Source organism: Phytophthora cinnamomi (assembly GCF_018691715.1).
Source record: "Phytophthora cinnamomi strain GKB4 chromosome Unknown Contig5, whole genome shotgun sequence".
Lineage (NCBI taxonomy): Eukaryota > Oomycota > Peronosporomycetes > Peronosporales > Peronosporaceae > Phytophthora > Phytophthora cinnamomi.
This window is the reverse complement of record NW_027150938.1, coordinates 69-16,056: the sequence shown is the minus strand read 5'-3', so window position 1 is coordinate 16,056 and position 15,988 is coordinate 69. Positions and strand designations below refer to the sequence as shown.

The 15,988-nt window shown below is 52.5% G+C and overlaps 5 protein-coding genes across 5 annotated transcripts; 2 read left to right on the top strand and 3 right to left on the bottom strand.

Moving 5' to 3' along the window:
- Nucleotides 1-9,301: 9,301 nt before the first annotated feature.
- Nucleotides 9,302-10,592, top strand: IUM83_09690 (Ribonuclease 3; the record flags this gene model as incomplete). The annotated part of the gene is made up of 4 exons (XM_067934144.1): nucleotides 9,302-10,069; nucleotides 10,142-10,284; nucleotides 10,357-10,417; nucleotides 10,491-10,592. The coding sequence occupies 4 exons, from the start codon at nucleotides 9,302-9,304 to the stop codon at nucleotides 10,590-10,592; spliced, it is 1,074 nt and encodes a 357-aa protein (XP_067799425.1).
- A 223-nt stretch (nucleotides 10,593-10,815) lies between these two features.
- Nucleotides 10,816-11,416, bottom strand: IUM83_09689 (Transmembrane prolyl 4-hydroxylase; the record flags this gene model as incomplete). The annotated part of the gene is made up of 2 exons (XM_067934143.1): nucleotides 10,816-11,314; nucleotides 11,385-11,416. The coding sequence occupies 2 exons, from the start codon at nucleotides 11,414-11,416 to the stop codon at nucleotides 10,816-10,818; spliced, it is 531 nt and encodes a 176-aa protein (XP_067799297.1).
- Nucleotides 11,417-11,874: 458 nt separating this feature from the next.
- Nucleotides 11,875-13,053, top strand: IUM83_09688 (Transmembrane prolyl 4-hydroxylase; the record flags this gene model as incomplete). The annotated part of the gene is made up of 5 exons (XM_067934142.1): nucleotides 11,875-12,039; nucleotides 12,118-12,255; nucleotides 12,329-12,522; nucleotides 12,589-12,806; nucleotides 12,935-13,053. The coding sequence occupies 5 exons, from the start codon at nucleotides 11,875-11,877 to the stop codon at nucleotides 13,051-13,053; spliced, it is 834 nt and encodes a 277-aa protein (XP_067799298.1).
- Nucleotides 13,054-13,377: 324 nt separating this feature from the next.
- IUM83_09687 (60S ribosomal protein L37) lies at nucleotides 13,378-13,913 on the bottom strand (the record flags this gene model as incomplete). The annotated part of the gene is made up of 2 exons (XM_067934141.1): nucleotides 13,378-13,653; nucleotides 13,911-13,913. 2 exons carry the CDS (start codon nucleotides 13,911-13,913, stop codon nucleotides 13,378-13,380), a joined length of 279 nt encoding a protein of 92 aa, XP_067799294.1.
- A 496-nt stretch (nucleotides 13,914-14,409) lies between these two features.
- Nucleotides 14,410-15,123, bottom strand: IUM83_09686 (ATP-dependent DNA helicase PIF1; the record flags this gene model as incomplete). Its single annotated transcript, XM_067934140.1, has 3 exons — nucleotides 14,410-14,843; nucleotides 14,926-14,981; nucleotides 15,062-15,123. Coding segments are annotated over 3 exons (552 nt in total), but the record flags the coding sequence as incomplete, so codon positions are not given.
- Between the last annotated feature and the right edge of the window lie 865 nt (nucleotides 15,124-15,988).

Below are 15,988 nucleotides of genomic sequence, written 5' to 3'. Positions count from 1 at the left end.
ATTGATTCCTCTTCTTGGGGTCCCACGCTACGCGCATATACCTTGCTTCATACCCCTTGAAACCTGGGTGGTAAATGCGGATCGGAATCGGGAGCGGAATCGGCAAAGCATCGGACTCCTGACGCCTCGTGACGATTGACGTGTCGAACATGTTGATATGCGAGTCCTTACTTGTCACCGTCGCCAGCCAGTTGCCACCATGCGGAGAGAAGTGCGCGCAGTCAACGCTGGTTGCGTGGGGGATCGTGGTCAGCGGTATGCTCATATGCGAAGAGATCCTGCGGTTATCCCAGAAGCACACGGTGCGGTCGTGCGATGCACTTGCAATGCAGCTATACATGCATGTACAAACCAAGATAGGTTAGCTGATTGTTGCACTGATCACCGAATGTTCGAAGCAATACCTACTAGGGGATACTTGGGTGCTGGTCGAGCGTGCTGATGGCTCCTTCGTGCAGTTCATAACTCTGCATAGTTCGCGCACGACGATCTATTAGGCGCATGCTGCCGTCGTCGCAGCCTGCGTAGTAAATTTGCGGGTTCAATGCAATAAGTGAAGATATTCCAGCCTCACCACAAATATCACACACTAATGACGATTTTGTAGTGTGCAGATCAAGCTCACGGACGGTGCCATCAACACTACTGGAAAGCAACGTCGACGAATCAGGAAAGATAATCTGACTGACAGTAAACCCATGAGGCCGACACAGTACTGCGGACGAAAGCGTGCTCTCGTTAGCTCTGGTTGATGGTGACCAAAGCGATATGTGTCCCTCTTTGTCTCCACACGCCAGGAGAATACGGTCAGCACGAGGAAGGAAAGCCATTGCGGTGGTGCGAAACGGCAGAGCCTTGACGACATCGTCTTTCGCCAACGAATATTCCACAGCATCGTCGATCGAATTAGTCGTCAACGCGTTCTGCTTCTTGGGGTTGCTAGCCATTTCTTTCAAAAACGCTTGACCATCGTCATCCATAGCATCCATAAAGTTGACGTTGCTCTTGATACGCGTTTTCATTGCAAGTAGTTCCATCGAGTAGCTCAACGCCGTAGGGTGGCCGAGAACCACTTTTGGGCCGGTTGTTCGCCGCGATTTGCGTACTGGCTGATTCAGAAGTTCTGCCTTCCGAGCCGCTTTCAGCTCCCGCTTAGCCGCTAGCTCCTGTCTCTTGGCTTCTTTTCCAGCTTCGTCCCCAATTGCTGTGCGAGCTGCGAACTTGGTGATCGACACTCCTACATCTTGCATAACTGCCTGGTTGCGCAGAATATTTTCCCGGCGCTTGCGCTCGTAAGCCGTCACACCATCGTCGTTATTGTGTAGGCGTTCATCGTGGTCGTGTTCCTCTTCCTGTCGTTCTTTACCTTCATGTTCATCTTCACGTTCTACTTGTGTATCTTGGTGTTGGGTTTGCTCTGTTACCTGATTATCATTTTTCGATTTTGTTTCTTTCTCGAGCGGCTGGTTATTTTCGCTTCGGTCCCATTGAGACTCGTGCTCTTGCGGCTCGAGACTCGTGCGCTGCTTAAGCCTCAGCCGCTTCTTCTTGGAAGAGCGACAGCGACGCTTTTTACGCGGCTCGAAGTCCTCGTTCTCGCCGCCAAAATGCATTGCGCACATCGTCGCTGGCAAATGGCTGGCGGTAAAATACAGTTAAATAATCGTACTTAGAGGAACATCTGTTGGGGGACACTTTCCACCGCGGGTACCTACGGATATTGACAAGTCGGTTAATAATATTGATCCGACTCAGCATTTTTCAACTTGTCAAACCCAGGGTTTTGATTATGTGGAGGATACCAGAGGTATATTTCCAAGGGTGGTGCTGTGTTATATATGCACGGTATTGCCATCTATTTTTTTTTACTGTTCACCCCAGTAGCACTTGGGGGGGCGGTATTGTCGTATCTACTGTACAGCTATCTACTGTAAAGATTTTTTTTTAAATATTTAATTTAAAAAAAGGAATGTCGGATCAGAATTCAGAAGAAAAAAAGTAGAATGAAGCATTCCAGTTTTGGGTGTGACTTTACCCAAATAGTGTTACATTAGAGGTTTTTAGAAGCATGAAAGAAATCACGTAGCCAAATACACGTAGAGCTCGAAACCGTCTTTTATTGAGTGCATTTCAACCAGTTTCAGGGATACTGTCTATCAAAGTAACGTGCCAAAACCCCATATCGATCTGTGTGCATGCGTTTGGGGCACATACTATGTTTAATATTATGATACATTACAGTAGGATGTGCACACAAGCATGTATCCATCAACAACCAGACCTTCTGTGAACGCGCACTCGCCTCAAATGCTTAGTTGTCTCATGCTTTGCTTTACTTGAATTTGAAATCAGAAGAACGGCGTGAGAGTCCGCTCTTATCGTTCGACGAACGCCAAAAACACGCGCGTGGCAACGCAGAATTTTAAAATACGAACTTCCTTCTACGTTTTGTTTGTAATGAACGGTGCTCCATTCATGTCATTTCTCCGCCCTGGACAATTAACTGGACTTCCTCATTTTGTGCTGGAACGAATAATTTTACCCTCACGCCTTTACAAGGTCAACTCGTGAGGACAGTACGTCAATATTCAGTAGCATCTGACAAGCGTGTGGTTTCCATCGAGGTTAAATACTTTCGTACTCCCAAGTAGCTTTGTGTACGTAAAAGGTAAATAAATTCGAAGTACTTGTAGAACAGATTATGATCGATGCTTCGCTTCTATTTTCAACCGTGAATAATTTCAGAGAACCTAAAACCGTTTTATTCTTTTGAATTACCACGCCAGAGCGAGAGGCGTCCACAGGAGCTCCCGCTTGCGATGAGTTCAAGACACGGGTGGAAAATATTGACTGGGTGCGTTCCAACCAGGTTGGTGCTTGTCAGTTCGCGAGAGGGTCGGTAGGCGCTGAAGATCTTGATCTTTGATGTTGTACCAACACAACCGATTGCGAACCGGCTCGTGTTCTTCGGATCCCACGCTGCGTGCATATATCTTGCTTCCCGCTTTGAAAAGCCTTCGTGGTGAGCCCGGACTGGTGCCGGAATCGGGATTGGCAGTGGATCGGACTCCTGGCGTGTCGTCAGGATTGACGTGGCGAACATGTTGAGTAGCGAGTTCTCGCTTGTCACCGTTACCAGCCAGTTACCATCGTCTGGGGAGAAGTGAGCGCACTCAACTTTGGTTGCATGGGATATTGTCGTCAGCGGTACGCTCATGCGCGGAGAGATTCGGCGCTTATCCCAAAAGCACACGGTGCGGTCATCCGATGCAGTTACCATGCAGCTACACGTACCCACACAGCATATCCACATGAGTTAGCTAAACACTACATCATACGGCACTACTCACCAAAAATTCTAAGTCGAGCGTACTAGTCGAGACTTGGATGCTGCTCCAGTGTGTTGATTCTTTTGTTATGCAGGTCATAGCTCAAGCCACCATGCAGAGTAGGAGTGCGACGATCGATTAGACGCATCGAGCCGTCACTGCAACCAGCGTAGTAGAACTGCGGGTTGCTCGATCCAATAAGTGAAGATATTCCAGTCTCACCACAAATATCACACACTAATGACGATTTTGTAGTGTGCAGATCAAACGCACGGACCACGCCATTAACACTACTGGAAAGCAACGTCGACGAATCAGGAAAGATAATCTGACTGACAGTAAACCCATGAGGCCGACACAGTACTGCGGACGAAAGCGTGCTCTCGTTAGCTCTGTCCGATGGTGACCAAAGCGATATGTGTCCCTCTTTGTCTCCACACGCCAGGAGAATACGGTCAGCACGAGGAAGGAAAGCCATTGCGGTGGTGCGAAACGGCAGAGCCTTGACGACATCGTCTTTCGCCAACGAATATTCCACAGCATCGTCGATCGAATTAGTCGTCAACGCGTTCTGCTTCTTGGGGTTGCTAGCCATTTCTTTCAAAAACGCTTGACCATCGTCATCCATAGCATCCATAAAGTTGACGTTGCTCTTGTTACGCGTTTTCATTGCAAGTAGTTCCATCGAGTAGCTCAACGCCGTAGGGTGGCCGAGAACCACTTTTGGGCCGATTGTTCGCCGCGATTTGCGTACTGGCTGATTCAGAAGTTCTGCCTTCCGAGCCGCTTTCAGCTCCAGTTTGGCCGCTAGCTCCTGTCTCTTGGCTTCCTTTCCAGCTCCGTCCCCAATTGGCGTACGAGCTGCGAGCTTGGCAATAGACACACCGACTAGCTGCATGAATGATTGGTTGCGCAGGATATTTTCGCGACGCTTGCGTTCAAACTCCGCCATATCCCCAGCATCGAATTATCACTGAGGGGTTCATGTTTGCTTGTTTGGGTCATGCTCCTGTGGGTTTGGGTCTCGCCGTCATCCTGGAGCACTGAGCTGGTCTGGACCTGATTAGTTTCATGCTGATTTCCTTCGGTTGGTGGCCTGTTACCGAATGAGTCCAAGTTTTGCAGTTGCACCGGTGACTCAACCCTGGACGGCTGTATCTCCGGTTCTAGTAGAAGCCTGTGAGGCGGGCTAGCCAGCTGAACCAGAGCCATAGGGCGCGAATCGTACTCCCCAGACTCGTAACTGGGATCTTTCATCTTGTCTTCCTTCGTGCAATTTTCGCTCGTGAAGCCCTCAATGTTGCTGCCTTTCCTGCTCCTTTCATCCGCCAAGTCCTCCACGGCCCCGTCATCCTCCGTGTCACTTTCATCGTTGTCATTATCAATTCGGCTCTTCTCCTGAAGGTTCGCTAATTTCTGCGAGTTTCTCTCACGTAGTCGTCGACTGCGGGCATTATCCGCTAACTTACGCGAGAATTGCACTCTACGAGCCTCACGCACTTTCATCGCCTCGGTCATTTCCTGTATTCTGCGCGACTTTCGCGTATCCATCATCACCTCGGTCGTTCTTTGTACTCGACGCGACTTGCGCAGTGGTTGCGTCTGCCGTTCGGCAAGCTGAGCAGCTCGACGAGCTTGCATCTCCGCTGCTTTCTGTCGTTTAGCTTCGTCTGTCTCCTTTTTTGTAGCTTCGCTGCAGATGGCTGTGCGAATCGCCAACTTGGCACTAGAGAAGCCAAGCTGCTGCATCCATACCTGGTTGCGCAGAATATTTTCCCGGCGCTTGCGCTCGTAAGCCGTCACACCATCGTCGTTATTGTGTAGGCGTTCATCGTGGTCGTGTTCCTCTTCCTGTCGTTCTTTACCTTCATGTTCATCTTCACGTTCTACTTGTGTATCTTGGTGTTGGGTTTGCTCTGTTACCTGATTATCATTTTTCGATTTTGTTTCTTTCTCGAGCGGCTGGTTATTTTCGCTTCGGTCCCATTGAGACTCGTGCTCTTGCGGCTCGAGACTCGTGCGCTGCTTAAGCCTCAGCCGCTTCTTCTTGGAAGAGCGACAGCGACGCTTTTTACGCGGCTCGAAGCCCTCGTCCACGCCATCAAGGTGCATTGAACACTTCATCGCTGTCAAATGGCTGGCGGTAAAATACAGTTAAATAATCGTACTTAGAGGAACATCTGTTCGGGGACACTTTCCACCGCGGCACTGCCCAGGATTCTCATGTACTAGTATGGGGAATAATATTCCCCATCGCCTTCACAATATGAAGGCGATGGACGCTGTATAATTACGAAAGCCTTATCTTGTAAGGAGGATATGAGAGCGTGTACTTGCAGTGTACAGTTTCTATTATTCATCCTCTGTTGGTTTCTGAGCCAGCTCATAAGTGCTTTTTCAATCGTTGCGTTGAGGGGCGAGTAAACGCTTGTTCCGGAAAGGAGCTCGGAATTCAGATAGGTTGAAGTTTCCCAAGTTTTAACCTTTTAACAGGCTTTAGCCGACTGTCAACTTTCGAGGCTTGCGTATGCTGTATAATCGGTACACTTACTAATATACATCGAGTTCTCCGTAAGTACAGCACCCTGTAAAACAAATATCTTGATTCCTTTCAAGAAGGAAACTGAGTACTTCGAAGTATGTATAATATACAGCAGTCCCCTAAAGAAATCTCGCCGACGGCCCCTCAGCTCACTAAGGTGTACGCGTTGCTGTCAAACTAGAGTTCGTGTAGTCGGCTGGGATAGCTTAGATCGCTAAACCTAATTACAAATTCGCACAAGAAATGTTGTTACGCTGCGGGTTGTGGACTTCTCGGAGCGAGAAAAGATCTAATACATGGCCAGCATAGGCCAATCGTAAGGCGGCCGCAGCAAATATGCCCGTGTACGTAAGAAAGTTCTGATTTTATCGTGCTGCATTAAAGTCTTAGTATTAATGACTTTTATGGGAGGCTTCAAATAATCGGATTCGGACTACATTTTTTTAATAAACAAATGCTTCGAAGTAGCGTCACAAATTATGATCTATGTTTCACTAGCTTTTTTCTTATAAATACTACGATTTTATTGTGCTGTTTTTTATTTAAAAAATAAAAACACTCCATTAAATAAAAAATCCTATTGAAAAAAAAAATAAGACAGTTTCATTTCATAATAACTTAGGTTCATAAAAAACTTTTTGTTTGCCGTGGTTTCCGATTGAAAATATCAAAACAGTTTCATTTCATAATATGAATAATATGAAATGAAATTGTCTTGGTATTTTTTCAATAGGAGACCACGGTAAACATAAGGTTTCTTATGAACCTAAGTACGAATCGCGATTTAACCACATGAATCGAAAGAGCTGTGTCGTGTGCTTCTTTTAAGCTATTGATCGTTAGCAAATGTTAAGAACTCGTGGAGTTACATCGGACGAAAAAAAAAGCTCCATTTCGGGCGTGTGACCACAATATTTTTCAAGTTTATCTTATTATATATTGTCGGAAAGCTCGTGTAAAAGGCAATCTAATTAGAGTTGTTTTCGCTTTCTACGAGTGTTTGTAGCTTTTAATTTTTTTTGAATGTCCGGTTATGTACGAATTTTGATTGGTCAACTTTAAACCCGATTATCTCGAAAACTCTACATGGTTGATAAGTAGCATTTTGTTCCCCGTGGTCAAATAATATCGTTGCAAAACCTACGTTCGGTTGGTGAGTGACTTCTCTCCTGCATACTTCGAAGTCAGATTCGCCGAATGCTATTCGGTCGAGGTTATGGCGCGACGCAACGTAGAAACTGATGCTAAGAGTTTTTTTGCGCTTTCATGCACTAGAAAAGCTACAGTTGTAACCGCAATTAGTCTCACCCTTCCCCCGCTCTGTTTCTACAACAACTGGCCGATCGTTACGTTTTTTATGCTCTTCCTTTTTACGCTTCAACATCTTGATCTGTCGTCTTGCCGTGCCGAAGTGCCATTTTCGCCGAAGCGTCTCCACTACAGCCTGCTATAAACTCCAGATGCGGATGAAATACGCTGACTGAATGGACAGTCACACTTATCGCTCGCTAGCTCGCGTAGTGGCTGGTAACTACCAGCCCGAAAGATTTGCGTTCGTTTCCGTTGCTTAATGCATCCGATCGCAAACTGATCTGCATTTTGGGGTCCCATGGTGCTTGCAATCTGGTGATTGCCAGGTTTGCATTACTGCAGCGCCGAACGTAAGCTGTGTTTGACTTCGGTGATTCGTCCAAGCCTTTGGCCATATTCCAACTCGAGACATCGAGTAAATTGACCGATAAGCCATGGTCCACTGTCACCAGCCACTTGCCTTCTTGTGGCGAGAAGTACGCGCAGTTTACAGAACAGGAATACGGTATTGTCACCACCGCCTTGTCAGAAGACATTTTGCGCACGTCCCACAAGCGTACAGTCCTGTCTTGTGAGGCAGTAGCAATGTAGCTGGAATAAAAATACACACGAGTGCGAGTTAGTGAGTCCATCTCTTACAATACGCTAAAAGCCAACATGCAGTACCTGTCGAGACTCGGGTGTTGATGAACCGTATTGACCTGCACTGTGTGTAGTTGATGCCTCGTGGTTTGCACCAGCCCCGCTCGCTGGTCGATCCGCCGCACACTACCGTCATCCCAGCTTGTGTAGTAACACTGCGCAGTATTCGAAGCTGCAAGCGAAATAACTCGGCATTGAGAACTGGGTCTGTGAACGACGGAAGACTCCATCGCACGCATATCAAACTTCTGTACTGTTCCATCGTAACTGGAGGAAATCAGGTTCGACGAGCCTGGGAATATAATTTGACTGACAGTTGCCGTGTGAGGTCGGTAAGCCACCAAGCATGGCAGTGACTTTTCTGGTCGTTCGACGGCGACCAAAGCGCAACATTTCCTTGGTTGTCTCCACACGCCACGACAATGGGCTCTGAACCTGGGTAGAGAGCAAGCGCGTGAATCTGCCCCTCGCACACGTTAACAACGTCTTCTGCCGCTAATGAGTACTCCAGGTCGTCGTCATGGCTGAATACTGTTTCTTCTTCTCTCTTGTCGTCGCGCACGATGTCTTGTAGGAAGGCCTTGCTCGCTTGACTCATGTTATGAATCTTTTTGCTCGTACCAGTAGTTGATTTGGTCTTGAGTAGCGTTTTGTTAGTTTTGCTGAGTACGTGGATCACATCGCAACTTGATGTGCGCTGATCTATCCACACAATTTGGGTTTGAGGCGGTCCCACTTTCGTGCCTGCAGACGTCGTGACTTGCGGGCGGGCGGTTCAGCCCGAAGACGCGCTCGCGTTGGCGCAGTTTCCTATTTACTCGCGTCTTGGTTGTCTTCAAGAGTTAGCTACAAGTTTTGCAGCGGACACTCCACCTGTTCCAAATATGCCTTGTTGCGCAGAATATTTGCGTGACGCTTGCGCTCGTACTCCGTCATCTCCGGCAGTAAGATGGTGGCGCCAAACTTCGTATTTAACGCTAGCATATGGTGCAAGCTTACGCTTTCCAGCTCTGACTGCTGGTAGCTTTCCTGGGGTCTTTGTTGTAGTTGATATGAAATAAGCTCTCATAATTGGCATTGGCACACCTTGCCATCACCAATATCCGATAAAGTAGGATCAATCCGACATTTTCCGCTTCTTGAAGACCGGTCTGCTCTGTCAGGAAGCTGTTTCTAGCTGCGTTTAGTTTCCATTGGGCCCTCGTACCACCGACTCCCTCAGTTCTTTAAATCTCTTCCGTTTGGAATACTCCCCTCCGTCTACGCAAATTCCGGCGCTGTGTTTTCCTTTGAGTCTTCTTGTGTTCCAGGCACTGCAATTTACGTTCCAAGAAGCCTGTTTATGTACTGTAGCCGCTTGACGCGTCACCCAAGCGGATCCGTTAAAACCGTTTTAGCGCATGCAAACTAAAAACATTTGTATTCCTTTAAGCGGGTTCAATCTGCGTCTGCCACACAAAACGGCAACTATCTCGGCATGATGACCATGCGCAGCCTCGTGCTCGGGTGTCGCCGCGTTCGGGCGTTTTCCTCGCGCAGCTCGCTCCCCGACGGCTTCAGGAGTCCGCAGGCCGTTGCTGACGCAGTTGCAGCCGCGCTGGCGGCCGAGAGCGACGCGCAGGACGCGGCCAGACGCAGCAGGAGCCAGGCGCCGGCCGATCCCAACCACACGGCCAGGCTGGAGCGCCGCCGCCTGGACGGAGACGTGATCGCCACGCAGAGCATCACGGGGCGGCAGCTCATGCGGCCCAAGGACACGCCCGACTGGCAGCTCATCAAGCCCGAGCACTTCGAGCGCGTCCCGGCCCCGAAGGACTGGCCGGCCGGTCTCCAGCAGCTGCAGACGCGCATCGGCGTGCAGTTCCAGGACGTGACGCTGCTGCAGAGCGCGCTGACGCACCACGGCTGCCTGCCCAACAACCCCGTGCCCGAGGACGTCCCGGTGGTGCGGCTGTCCAACCGCAGCCTCGAGTTCCTGGGGACTCGCTGCTGGAGCGCGGCGGCGGCCGCGTACGTGTACCAGATGCTGCCGAGACACCAGGAGGGGCAGCTCTCGCGCGCCAAGTCGGCGCTGGTGAAGAACGAGACGCTCGCGACGATCAGCAAAGAGCTGGGCATCACGGATCTGCTGCTGTGGCCGCCGGAGTTCACGGAGGCAAAAGCAGCTCCTGTCATTGTGAAAGGACGAGTTACCATTGCAGCGGGCGCGGTGGAGTCGCTGATTGGAGCCATCTATTTGGACCAGGTAAGAGGTGGAAGTGCGCTCGGTGTGGTGGGTGAGCCCAAGTGATCTGATGGGTCTGGTGTTGCTGTGCAGGGCATGGAGGCGGCGATGGACTTTGTGGCCACGCAGATCCTCCCTCGGTCGGTGGAGTACGCCACTCGCGACGTTATTTGGGAACCGATTGTCGAACTACAGAACCTGCTGCAAGGACACTACTATGGCCAACCCGTGTACAAGTACGCAACATTAGCAGTCGCGGAATGAGGCGAGGAAGTGATGGGCCTAACATTTTGCTGTTGCACGTGTAGATATCTGCCAGCACCAGTGAATTCTGGCAAGTACACCGTGGAGCTCTACGTCAAAGGAAGGGTACGGCACCTGTGATCGATTTCCTAGTGTTCGCACGGACCTTCTTACATTCTGTTTTGGTTTCTTGCTACAGCCCATTTTGAAAGCCACTGCAGCCTCGTACAAGCTAGCTCGCGGCCGTGCAGCAGAGGCTGCGTATTGGCATTTCGAGAAGCTGCTCGGCCCCGTACCATAAAGCTAAAATCCAGCTCACAGAAGCGAGCATCGCGTCTAGTCTTTTTAGTTTAGTTTAGTTAGCGCTCCCTTTGCAACTTTGGCCGTCAAGTTTTCAGTCGCATGCAACCGTTTGCAAGCCGTTACACCACCAAGCAGGGGGGGAGTGACACCAGAGCGTGTGTAAGAAGAGTATATCTCAAAGGAGTTGAGTGCGTCGGCCCTTTATCCTCTTGTGCCACGGCTTAGAACTCGGCCTCGTCACTGGACTCGCCGTCGTTGTCATCGTCATCATCGTCGTTGGCCTTGGGCGCGCCAGCGGGCGCCGCGCCTGTCGCCGCCGCGATTTCCTCGGACGCCAGCGCCTCGGCGGCCACGGCCGCGCGACGGCGCGAGCGCGGGATGATGTTGGACGTGTCCACGCCCACTAGGTCATCCTCCGTCATCTTGAGCTCGGACTCGGACTCCTCGCCGCTGTCGTCGCTGTCATCGCTGTCGCCCGTCCGCCGCTTTTTCTTCTTGGGGGCCATGTCCTCCTCCTCCTCGTCGTCTTCGTCTTCCTCATCGTCTCCCCCCTCCTCAGCGTCCTCGTCTTCCTCGTCCTCGTCCTCCTCTTCCTCCTCCTTCTTGGCCTTGCCCTTGCTCTTGGGGGTCTCCTCCTTCTTGTCCCCGCCCTTGAAGAACGACGTGGTCTTGGCGTCCTCGGGCGCCTTCCGCTTCTGGCCGACGGCCTCCGTCTCAGCGCTGCGGAGTTGGACAAACGAGGTTAGACCAAAGGGCACACGTGGATCGAGGATGGATTAACGGCTCGTACGGCTTAGCTACAGTTTTCTCGTCGCTGCCCATGTTGCTGCAGGTGATTGGGGTGCTGAAGGATCTGGCGCGGTGGTTGGGGGGCTGCTGGCGGGCGCAGGAGACGCGGAATGGAGCGGGGCAGGAGACAGCTCGGCTCGGCGCGGGGAGTTGCGGGACTGAGCTGTTGGCTCAGGGGCCAAAAGTGCACCACACTAAAATAGCCGGTGCCAAAGAGGTACAGTGTACCGGTTCACTTCAACTTGCCTTTTCATGTAGCCATGTCTTGTGCAATACCTCGACTAGCGAGGAGGGAGTTCGTGCATGAGTCTCGGTCTTACCCGTCAGGAGACCGCTTCCATCGTCTCGTTAGCAGAGATTTTATGCCTCATGGATTCGGTTTTGTTGTGCCCGACGGGATTGAAGAGACGCTGCCGTTTATAGCGAGGCAAAGCGCTGCCGTCTCGATCGCAGTGCTAGAAGACGCGACGTTGCTACAGTAGGCGGGTATCATGGAGTCCGACGCTCCAACTGCAGCTGAGGAGCCTGTTGTGGTCGATGAAGTGGTCAAGGATGAGGCTGTTGTGCCAACAGCGACGGCTGCTCCCGCGGTGCAGGCGTACCGAGCTCGGTACAACGAAACGATCGCTCCTCCTGGTGGTCCGCCGTCTCGAGTGGTAAAGTTGTATTATCGTTGTTTCTTGCTTTGAGATAAAGAGAGCCTGTTGACGGAAGACTGACGCTTGCTTTACTAGATTCGCCCGCCTAATGACTTCCCGCCTGAGTCCAAGCGAGCGGACCAGATCGAAGATGCCGAAGAGGACCTCGAAGTCGACATGGAGGAGCTCAAGGCGGCGGTGCACGCCTACAATGTCGACTTCCAGGCGCGCATTGTACGTCAGGAATAACATTTAAATTCGGATAAGAGGTCGTACCAAGCTAAGCGCTTCTCTATTCATGGGTTAGGATGCGGTCAAGCAAAGAGGTCGTAACCTCGAGGCAAAGTTGGGCACGGAACACGAGGAAATGATGAGCTCCATCGAGCAGTTGCGGATGGACTTCAGAAAGCAATTCCAAACCGCTTTTCTCGCGCTCGAGCAGAAGACGCTCTCGCATTTTGCCAAGCTCGAGGCGCAGGAGATCACTTGTCAAGAGAAGAAGTGCGTTGATGCTGCATGTACTACACACTGTGGATCCAGCTAACCTTTCGGGCGTTGCTTTGTCAGGCTGCACGAGTGCGAGTCCGAGTTTCGCACATTCGCGTACACGACGGTGCCCGAGATCATGGAGAAGTTGCAGGGCACCATCACCCGGAAACTCGAGAAGAACCACGAGACCTTCGACATCGAGAACGCCAAGATCCAGAAGCGCGAGAAGAAGACACTACACGCGCTGGAAAGCAACGAGCGCAAGACGGACGCTAGCTTCCGCACCGAGACTGCCCGTCGTGTCGCCAAATTTCAGAGCGCGAGGAAGAGTTCCACCACATTATGCGCGTTGACAACCGCAGCGTCGAGAAAGACCAGTCTTCACACGTGCAGGGGTTGGTAGCTCTCCGTGCACAACTGCGAGCCGAGAGTGGACTACGCGAGAAGGAGGACCTGGAGATCCTGGACAACCTATCGTCGTCCTTCGGGCGTCTGCAGGCCAGCATCCTCGAGAACCTAGGAGAAGACACCACGGCAGCATAGCACAACAAACAACACACACAAACACGCACACATTGAACCACAGAAGGCGAGTGGAGGAACGGCTAAAGGATGTGAATATTGGATTGGAAGGTCGTAGGCGTCTCATGGCGCTCGATGCCGAGCAGTCGAGACGGTCGTCTCCGCACGCTTTCGCCTGAGTCGTCGGTCGCCGCAGCCGCTCGCGAGCTCCACGTTCCACTTTCGTTTCCTTCTCCAACGCGCTCCACGCTCCCCGTCACCGTCTTCCTGTCGCTTCGCTAGCAAGCTGATGATTTTTACCCCAAGCTGCCTGTTCCTCTGTTCCCCTCGAGCGATCGAGCGTACTTAGTTGGTGGCGGCCTTCTTCGACACAGCCGACGAGCCCTCGCGGAAGCCGTTCTTGAACTTGCGCTGCACGTTCTTCAGGTGGCGCATGCGGCCGGTGCCCGTGGTGCGGCGACGCAGGGCCTTCTGGCTCCAGTTGTACTTGCGCATCTTGGCAGCGGGGTAGCCACACGAAGAGCAGGTGCTCTTCTGGATGTGGTAAGAGCTGCGCCCACACCGTCTGCAGATGGTGTGGGTCTTGTTGTGGCGCATACCGAAGCTCTGCGTACCTTTCGTCTACATCGACACAAGCAGAAACAGCGTCAGTCTCGCGTCGCCTGCCTCCGCTAATTGCTACGGCGCTCGGTTTGGCTGCGCTCCGTCTCCGCCTGTTGCGCCTCGCCCCATTGCGGGCAGCGAGCGAATTCCTGTTCTGATAGGCGCCTGGAGCTGCTGCTGCTGCTGCTGGCGAGTGGCGGCGGAGACGAGAGCGGCGCCATGATGCGCTGCGCTGCGCCTAGTGGCCGCGGTCACAGAGGGCGGGCGGGCCGTACCATCTTGGATTCGGGCTTGGGACTTTAACGCGGAGCGGAAGGAAGGGTAAAATAAGTCTAGCGGAGGCGGGGAAGCCGGCGGCGCGGCGCTGGGCCCTTCAAACGGCGGCCCATACAAACGCCAAGTCAGCGCGAGCCCGCTTCACTCGGACCAACCAAATGCAGGCGGGCTAGGGGCGCCGCATCAGCGCGCCCATTGGCCAAAACTGAGTGGCCCACGGACGGATGTTGCGCCAAGGTCGCGCGGATGTGGCGCACCTGAAATTGCACCTTCGAGAACTACGCTTGAGAAGCGCTTGCCAACCGAAACTGCTCCTGGTTGCCAAGGTTTGTAGCCATATCCAGCCAGAAAAGTATCCGACGGCGATGGCGTCCGTCGATCGGCGGCGGCAATGGACTCTAGACGCCCGTAGCTTTCTCGTGGGCATGCACATGCAAGCAGTCTATTACAATAAATCACAATGCGGTACCATGGTTTAAGGTGGCGGGCAGCAGCAGCTCAGTAGCCTGAGATGGACTCGTAGAAGTCCACCACGCGCGAGTCCGCCAGCAGCCGCCCGCCGTTCCTGTCGCGCACCCGCGCGCGTAGCCGCAGTCCTTCCAGCGAGCGTACGCGTGACAGCGCCACGTACGCCTGGCCGAACTCGAAGACGCGCGACAGGTCCAGCACGGCGGCGTCGAAGGACAGCCCCTGGCTCTTGTGGATGCTGATGGCCCAGGCCAGCACCAGCGGCAGCTGCCGTCGAGAGGCCAGCACGGTGTCCGCCACGCTGACGGAGAACTCCTCCTGGCCGATGATCTCCGTCACGCCGTTGGAGAAGCGGACGACGGGCAGGTTCGACTGCGGCGTGAAGCCCTCCACGATCCCGCGCGAGCCGTTAACCAGTCCGCGCGCGGGGCTCAGCGTCTTGATAAGCAGAACCCGAGCGTTCTCTGAGTGTGAGGGAGGCACACAACCATATAATCTGTTAGCAAAGTTGAGGGTAGTAATGCTCGTAAAGCACTGCGAGCTTACTCTTTAACGACAGCTTCGCCGGCGCAGGACACGTGCTGAGGAGTTCAGTTTTACCGCTATGGGCGAAAATTGACACAAGTAAGCACGAGTGTTAGCTGCATGGGAACTCGAGATTGCTCGTACGTAGTGCACATACCGATCAGCAGAGACGTAGTTGAATTTCTTCCCTCCTAGCTCATCGAGAGCTCGGGTGTTCGTCTGTCGACACACAAAACAAGCCATTAGTATCATTAGTGCCAGCCATGACGGCAACAAGATGAATCGTACCCGCAAGACGTCATCGTTGTGAGAAGATATGGATGGCGTCGTCGCTGCCGTTACTAGCACTCGGCTTGTAGCGCTCGTTGAGTTTGTTGATCATTGCAGGTGTAGGCTGTCCGACCCGGAACGCATTGAGAATGCGCACAAACTCGTCGTCACGCTGGCGGAAGATTTCCTTCAGCACAACCGTCTCCGTGATACCTCTGACCCATGCACTACTTTCGAAGCAGAGCAGTGGAGGCGGCGGTGCAGCGTCGTCGGCTTGGCCCCGTGCGTCGGCCCACCGGTGGTAGCTGGAAGAAGTCGCCTGAAAGAATCAGCTGGATGCCACCGAAGAACGCCGAGTTGCGGCGAATCTGCCTCGCGACGGCTTCCAGGTCTTCAAAAGCCGTCCATCCAGCATAGAGATCTCGTCGATAACAAAACGCGCCAGTTTCCATCGAGCCACAGCGTCTTTCTTGCGAGCAATCTGCGCTAATAGCTCCTGCCTCGATGTATGCGCGCGCGGGTCAATACCTGCAAAATGGTGGAGCGTCATACCACCGATATTATACGCAGCGATGCCAGTGATGGCGGTGGCGAACACGCGCCCCATTGCATGCCCACATCCGTGCTTCAATAGATGCTGAAGCAGGAACGACTTGCCTGTGCCAGCACTGCCTGTGAAGAACGTTTTGCCTCGTGCGACTAGCTCCAAAACACGCTCCTGCTCCGCTGTCAAAGTCGTGTTCGTGTGTCTGACCGCAACGGAGAAGTAGCGTGGTGCGAGGTCTTCTGTCGTCGACGTCTGTCAGCACCCGAT